The 7,936-nt window shown below is 47.3% G+C and overlaps 1 protein-coding gene across 1 annotated transcript; it reads right to left on the reverse strand.

Moving 5' to 3' along the window:
* Positions 1–1,889: 1,889 nt before the first annotated feature.
* Positions 1,890–5,226, reverse strand: NXT1 (nuclear transport factor 2 like export factor 1). The gene is made up of 2 exons (XM_086701553.1): positions 4,815–5,226; positions 1,890–2,637 (listed from the first exon to the last, which is right to left on the reverse strand). The coding sequence occupies exon 2, from the start codon at positions 2,576–2,578 to the stop codon at positions 2,156–2,158; it is 423 nt and encodes a 140-aa protein (XP_086557679.1). The 5' UTR covers positions 2,579–2,637; positions 4,815–5,226; the 3' UTR covers positions 1,890–2,155.
* Positions 5,227–7,936: the final 2,710 nt, after the last annotated feature.

Genomic DNA, 7,936 nt, shown 5'->3' on the forward strand with positions numbered 1-7,936 from the left:
GGTCTAGGGAAGGCTGGTCTTTCATTTGAGTGCCTTCCTCAACTGAATCCACTTTCTATTGTTCCTGAAAGAAGGGAAAATGGATATTCAGAAGCCACTAAGAGGTCTGTCCTAGTGCCCTTCAGAATGCCATCTTTACTTTTAATTTCCCAAACCTGTTGTCCCACAGGAACACCCACAGCTGCTGTCTCGAAGCTTTTCCGGCCAACATGATTCTCAGACTCCAGAGATTTCACATCAAGCTCTCTGATGGCCTGATGGGACTCACACCCTCTATCCAGGGCTGAGGTGAAGCAGGTGGCATCCTACCTCACCCCTTAAGGACAAGGGCTTTCAGATTTGAAGCCCATCTCCACATCAGTCTCTGCACTAATCCTCCTAGCCCATTCTACTCTCCTCCCTATGGAACAGAGCTTGAGTCCAAAAACCCCACTGGAACCTCGTGGTTTGGGACCTTACTTCCAACCTCACGTGTATTTTACCCCATCTCAGCTGAACTGTTTGTCTCTGCTTGCTATGCCATGCAGCTATAGGACTGATTTGACCACTCGTTATATGTGGTTTTGAAACTGACTTTTTTTTTTTTTTTTTTTTTTTTTACTATTTTGATGTCTTGCCTCCTGATTAGACTGTGAATTCCTGAGGGCACCTGGGTCTACTTTGGTTCCCCAGGGTACCACAGCAGAGCCATTCCCATACAACACACTGTCTGCCCCTGTTGCAAATCTTTGTCCTCATTTGGGATTAGGTTTCCCTGATGGTCTAGTGGTTAGGATTCTGTGCTCTCCTTTGAGATTAGGTTTTGCTGTGGTAGCTGAAACCCACCCCAAACCAATAAGGTCTTCTAGATAAAATTTCTCTCATTTAAAAAGAATTAGTGTAGGTAAATTAGGGCCATTTGAATGGTCCCACATATCATCAAGGATTCAGGCTCCTTCCAGTTTAACACAATCCTATCTCTAGGGTAAAGCTGTCTCCATGGCTCAGAATGAGCCAGAGCCAGTGGTCAAGCCACCTTAACTGCTTTCCAGGAAATGTGAGGAGGAAGGAAGGGTCTATTAAGGCAAACTCCTCCCACAAGCCCCCTCTGCTTTCCCATCACTAGCCAGAACTTAAGTGATACATCAAACCCTCTTTTTGGTGGTTACTTTGTCCTTCTCATTGTCAGGCTTCAGAAACTACAGAAGGGGAAGGGTGTGGGGAGGAAACTGCCATCTGTGCCACCACACACATCAGTATTCTCCTTCTCAAAAGTTCCCATTCCAATATTCTAGCCCACAAACCTCTCCCAAAACTAGCACACTCTTATCAAAGAAAATTTAACTGGGAAGCCACATGGCCATGAGATCTCCTTTATTAGTCACAGGATGATGGAACCTTCTAGTTCTCTATTCTTTTTTTACATTGGGAAAATGCAATTAGAGTTGATCTTTAGGGTCAATAAAACTAGCTTCTAATACTGATGCCTATTCCCCCCACCTCAGTATGTCTCCCTAAAAGCAGCTCACCCCTCTTTATAAGAGTAGTTAATACAGCTGCTTCATTTATAAGTAGTTATTAACTAACTCCTTAGTATTTCACCTGTTGGTATTCATTCAACTCAGCTCAGGTTCTGAGGTAGGACCCAGCCATCTGTTAGGCAATTCTGATGTACTCTAAAAGTGAACTACAGGTTAAAACACCCAGGTACTTAGGAATAAAACACCATTCCCAGCCTACCCTGAGATCTGGGTAGAGCCCCAACTCCAGCACACCTGAGCCAGGTAAGTGCTCTGTCCTGGACCTCACACCTTTGCAGGTACTTTGTACTAAGCTTCCTGCCTCTACTCCTCCTTTGATTCCTCCTGCCTCAAAATCTGGACAAACACATTGAGCAAGGGAAAAGAGGCAACATTTGTATTGTTTTATTTGTCAGAATTTCCAGAACCAGGATATCTACTGAACAAGTAGAAAAATAGAAAAGTTTACTACTTTGAAAAGGCATCTATGACAAACAAGAATATGCTCAGAAAGGGGCTCATGGGACTCCAGAAAATGCAAAGTTAAGATGGGGTGGTGTGGCCTGGAGTAACAGAAAGGAACTTGTGTCTCCACATTTTGAGATCTATGTTTCCCTACAGAGCTGGGACTGAAACAGAGACCTTTCTTGCCTCCACTAGCTGGCCCAGTCCTGGAACCGGAAGCAGTCACTTGCTATTTTCCACACTGTGTTGCTGGGTGAGGCCTGGGCAGTCAGGATGAAGTTCTGGTTAAAGTCCCGTTGCTTGTTGCCCTCAAACTTCACTGTCCCACAGATCACAACGAGGACTGTAGTCTGGCTCGGGGTGGCTTCATCGTGGACAGGCTGGCAGTCTACCACGTTGATTTGGAACTCACTAGAAGGTAACATTTCAAAAAATTCACTCAAGGACTCTTGTCCTGAAACAGCATTTCCATTCCACACCAGGGTGGCTGTGCCCATGTACAGGCGGGACAACAAGCGCCGCCGCTTATCCATGGTGGTATAGTACACGTTGACGAACTCCTCAGCAGCTCTGCAGGCCTGATCCACGTAGGTCTTGAAGTCCACCGATGCCATCTCCGGCCCTGCTGAAGGAAGCCTCTGCCCAGGTGCTCCTGCGCCCGAGGGAGCCGGGGCTGTGGGGCAGGAAGGTTGAAGAGAACCCATGTGAATGCCCAAGTTCATTTTGCCCCAACAATGGAACAATTCTCCTTTTCTATTACAATTCTTCCTTTTCAATTACATACCATAGAGAAACGACTCCAGGCTCAAATTTTGCCAACATCTAATTTTACTAAACCTCAGTTTGCTCATTTTAAAATGAAAGTTGTAACATGAGAATCAAATAAGACGGTGTATACCGAGTGCTTAAAAAGCCTGATACTTACATGATCAAAAAATCGTAGCTATTACTGTGAATTTTAAAAATCTCATTTTATAAAAGATAGTACATTTGACTATGGAAGGTCACTTTTTCCTGGAAGTGTGTACCAAGTGTGACTGCCCGTAGGGCAGTGGAGAAGCAGCAGATCCTGGATAAAGATAGTGGAAGGAAACAGTGGCCCAATACATATGCTCCTCAGCCGGGGACAGTCTGAGAACGCCTATCATGAACTCACCCAACAGATACCGGGAGAGTAAAGAGAAGGCAATTTTCTTAAGAGAATAAGAGAACAAATGTCACTAGGACAGAACCAAAATGGTGGTCACGACGCTCATGACAAGCAAACCAGTAGCTGAATGGGAAGGAGAAGGGAAGACACCTGGCTTCTGTGAACACTAATACCTACCAGGCAAGTCCTGTGAGCCACAATGGAAAGACAGGTTAGAATCAAGCAAGTTCTATGGGATGGAGGGTGGGGGATGGTGGCATCAAAAAAGAATCTCAACTGTAGCTGAAATGTCACAGTTCTTAAAAAAAATGCAAAAGCATAAAGAAATATTATTTGCTTGTCTCAGAGTACGGTACAACTGTCACAGTTCCCTGTTCCTTTTTGTGTCATTAAAAGATTTCACTAGAAAAAATTAATGAAAGAACATTACTAAAATAATGGATATGTTTGGATATAAAAACTTAAAACATTTTTTTATTTCAAAAATCTTTTTTAAAAATATCAGGTTATGAAAAATAGATACAAGATTTAACATAGAGTTGGGAAAGAGTCCCTTACTTTTAGGGCTGAGAAAGGTGGAGGCCTCTGCGTCAAGTAAAGAACTGTGAAAAGCAGTCAAGGAGCTTGGTCCTGGAGACCAGCAAGGACAGGACCAGGCACAGCTAGAGCTCTTCCCACTCCCTCCACCAGCTTAAAGTCAAGCCTCAACAGACAGACCCCAGCTGGGAATCTGCTGTGCACTTTATTTACATGCATCATCTCATTTACTGCTCACCATGAAACGATGAAAGAATCTCACAAATGAGAAGGGAGAAACCCAGGGGATGGATTAAGGTCCTGACAGTAAGTACACTCTGATTTATCATTTATAAGAATGCGTGTGGCCTCTGAAAATGTTGTCAAAGCTATGCTGTCCTTTTACTTGCTTATTCTGTAAGTCCTCTGCTTAGGAAATCAAGGCTCTAAGAGCACAATTCCAGGCCTGCTGGTTTGAAGTCGTCCTTTCACAGGCTTCACTTTCTATCTTGCTGGAAATCCCAACCCCCTGACATCCGTAGTACTCCTCACCCTGACGTGCTCCAGACCCTCCACCATCTCAACTCATTCTCAAAAACGTCCCCTCCTCCACCCTTGCTCAGTTCTGCCAAAGCCACTTTCCAAACACAGCTTAGCAACCTGTCCCGACCCCATACCAGTAGGATAACCACCTCCCTTTCTCATGATTCTGCTACCTACAGAGCTGGCGCCTTGCCCTTTTCCCTCAGATCAGGGAAAAGAATCTTGAAAAGTCAGATAAGGAAGAGGCTGTGAAGATGCCGCCTTCTCTCGGAGGCCCACACCGTCAAGTTCTTTGGCGCTGGACCAGAGAGGATGCAACAGGCCTTATTTCTGGCGGTGAGTCGCTTTTCATCAAACACATAAGGCCCACCCACGCTAACCATCTCTGGCCGGAGACCTGCTCCAGTGCACGGACTGGTCACCGCAAAGCGGATTCACTGCCCAGCACTTCGCACCGGCAAACACCTGAAGCAGCACAGCACCTACACTACCAGGGAAAGAACAAAACCTGGCTGCTTCCTGACAATGGGGGGGGGGGGGGGGGAGGGCGTGGGGAATGCACGTGGCAGAGATCTCGGGAGTCCCTGGGAGCCTTGGGGTCTTCAGATTGCCAAGCGCGGGGGACCGTGAGGGACACCTACTTGCGTAGCTGGTGACGTCCGGGGTCGGCGGAGAGCGGTGTCCCCGGTAGGCCGGGGTTGGCGACCTCGGTCAAGTGAGCGGCCCGGATCTGCGCGGGCGTCCCTGGTCAGCGGGGCGGGGACCTCAGCCAGAGCGGGTGTCCCCCACTCAGCGTGGGCGGCGGCGCCCCAATCGGGCGCACCCTTTCGGCCCCCAGTTCCACTGAGGGCCGGCCCCTGAAGGTCGCAGGGCAGGCCTGTCGCGGCCCCGCACTCCTCCGCCGCTCGCCTCAGGAAGAGCCGGAAGAGCCGCTCTTCTCCCACCCTTCCTCCCGGATCCGCCTAGGTCGCCGGGTTCCCGAAACCCGAGGACTCTTCGCCGCCGACCACGGGTTCCCGCGCGCGGCCCGCGGTGTGCTGCGCAGACTCCAGCTCCCACGGCTCTGCCCACTCCCGCCTCCCCGTGACGGGCAGCCATGTCAGCCAATGGGACTTAAGGCAGGGAGACTAGCTCCGCCTAGGTGTGGCTCAAAGAAGGTGTTGGCTTCCGGGAGAGGCTCGTTTTTTCTAGACTCCCGCAGAAAATCCGCGCTCGAGTTTTCATTGGTCCAACTAGTCACAGAAACCGGTCCAACTGGTTAGGTGGGATTGTTGATTGGATAAAATGTCCCAGGTCCCGCCTCCGGAGCTAGAGGTGGTTAAGGTCTCTCTCCGCAGCTTGGAGGCCGCACGACAAGAGATGGGGAAAATGTGTGAGGCGCGCTCAGTTCCTTGCCCTACGACTTCCATTCACCTGCAGTTGGGGTAATTCTAGTCAAAATTCTAGTTAAAAGACGACTTGATGCAATTGCGGGAAATCACCACCAGCAGACGACTGTGACCCAACTAAGGCTTTAAAACAGGCATAGCAAGTGCGGCACCAGGATGTCCTGGGGTGGCACAGAAATATTAATTCTACTGAGCTAGTGAAGCCAGCAAAGCCCCTGTTGAACTCTGCCTGATGAAGTGTGTCAGCTGGTTACTCTCCTTTATAGTTTAAGCGCCTAAGGGCTCTAGGAGTCCTAATGACACAGGAAAACCCACTTTAGTTAAGTGGGAAATTCAACTAAACGCGTGTGAAGATTCAAGCGGAGAGTGGGAAGAAAGTCTTAGTCTGGGAAGTAACAAAAGTGTGCCAGAAAGGGAAACGAAGGCAATTTCCTCTCATGTCCTGGTAATTGAGAAGCTCCAAGGAAAACTGCCTGATTCCAGCTATGGCCTATAGCCCGGTTGGTATTATGTTCCTGTTCTCCAGCCCTGGAACTAGCTCATTTCAGCCAATCTGGAAGTTGGGCTGAATTTTTACTGAACTTTTGTTTAAAACAACAGTCTCAACAGGATGGAAACAGTTCATGTGGGACTTGAGAAACATAGTTTACAGGAAAAAAACAAACAAACAAAAAAAGGTTTCTTTAGACACCAGGTCCTCAACTCCATCTACTGGTCTGAGAGACTGAATAATTCGTTGCAAAACTGGGAACCCTCTGGGCACTGTGAAGTTTACTGATGTTGTCATGTCTTTAGAGTGTGGTGCATTTAACCCATACCTTCTTGGCTACCCTTTGGTGTACCTGTGGTTGCGTTCCTGAGAGAACCCTTCCTGTCAGGCTTCATGATAAATTTAGAAACTGGATGGGCTATTTAATACAGGCAAACCCTCTCCTCCACTTATCAAGTAGGTGAAGAATTTGGATTATAAGAAATAAGGTGGGGCTGAGTAGAGAGGGTGAAATAGCATCTGTGGAGCGGTATTCATACAGACGTGTCTTTATAAAGTCCAGGACAGTGAAATTAGGAACATGTACAAAAATCCAAATCACAGCATCAATGGACTGAGGGCTGACTTACTCTGTGCCTGTTAGGTTGGATGTCGTCCTGCTTTAAGTTTCATCATGTTTCCCATGTAAGCCTTCTCCATTTCATTCTTGTAACTTTGGGGGAGTTATTGTTATTCTTGATTTTAGAGATGAGGAGGCTGAGAGGCAGAAATTAAGTGCTGCAAAACTGCTTCAAAACTAGAAAAGCTGGTTAGGAGAACGTAAGTCCAGCTTCACATCCTTGTAAGAGCACAGGGCTTTATCCCTAGGAGGCAGCAGAGCCAGCAACAGGAGGCTAGGAGAGCAAGAACTTTTCAGGTTTGTGTCTCAGCATCTACAATTGTGCCTGACCCATGGCAAAGGCTCAGTCAGTACTGTTTGAATAAACAGGCCTGGGTTCAAGTCACTGCTCCACAACATTCTAGTTGTGATGACTCCTCTCTAACAGCCACTCTGCTACTCTTGGAAACAAGCCTGTTTTTTACTCCCTCCCTGCAGTCCTTAAATTTGGGAGGTTAGAGATACTCTTGGCTTTAAGAGAAATGGCAGTTGCACTGAACACAGTTCTGGGGTGGCCCAATTAAGGTCACTGAGCTTAGAGAAAGTATTTGCTAGAGGACTGGGGGAAACATGCTTTTTCTTTCTCCTCCCAAACCTGTGGAACATGGATGGTGCAGCTGCAGCCATCTTGCCACCCTTAGGGGGAGCCCCTGGACAGAGAGACAGGGAACAGAGGATGAATTCAGGCCTTTAGTGACTGTGTTGGGAACCAAATCAGACCTGAAGTTTGGACTTTCAGTGAATTTGCTTTATTTTTTAATACTGTTTAAAGTTGGGTGTCAGCATCAAGGTATTTATAACTTAATAGTGTGGCTTGGTGCACTAGCAGAGTGATGGAGGCCAGTGAGTTAACTTCCCAGAGGCTCAGCTGCCTCATCAGTAGAAGGGGAACAGTAATGATATCCATCTCCTTAGGTTGATGTGAGGAGCAAATGAAATAATGCATGGTAAGTGCTTAACACAGGCCAAGCACAAAGTAAGCATCCAGAAAACAGTACGCTTTGACATTTTGCATTAATAGCAACTTGCTTATTCACCAACAATTCCTCCAATAACTGGCTTTTAAACTTGGAACAAGTGTAGTGACAGATTGGTAGGATTTGTCAACAATCACATGTGGGCCTTCTGGAAGATGAGCCTGGTTTAAGCAGCAGTGGAGCCAGTGGCCCCATTTGCTGTATGGAGTCCATTCATGGAGGAAGGGCACTTCTGGTCACATATGCTGTG

The sequence above is a fragment of the Puma concolor genome, chromosome A3 (assembly GCF_028749965.1).
Source record: "Puma concolor isolate L17-30 chromosome A3, mPumCon1.1.hap2, whole genome shotgun sequence".
Taxonomy (NCBI): domain Eukaryota; kingdom Metazoa; phylum Chordata; class Mammalia; order Carnivora; family Felidae; genus Puma; species Puma concolor.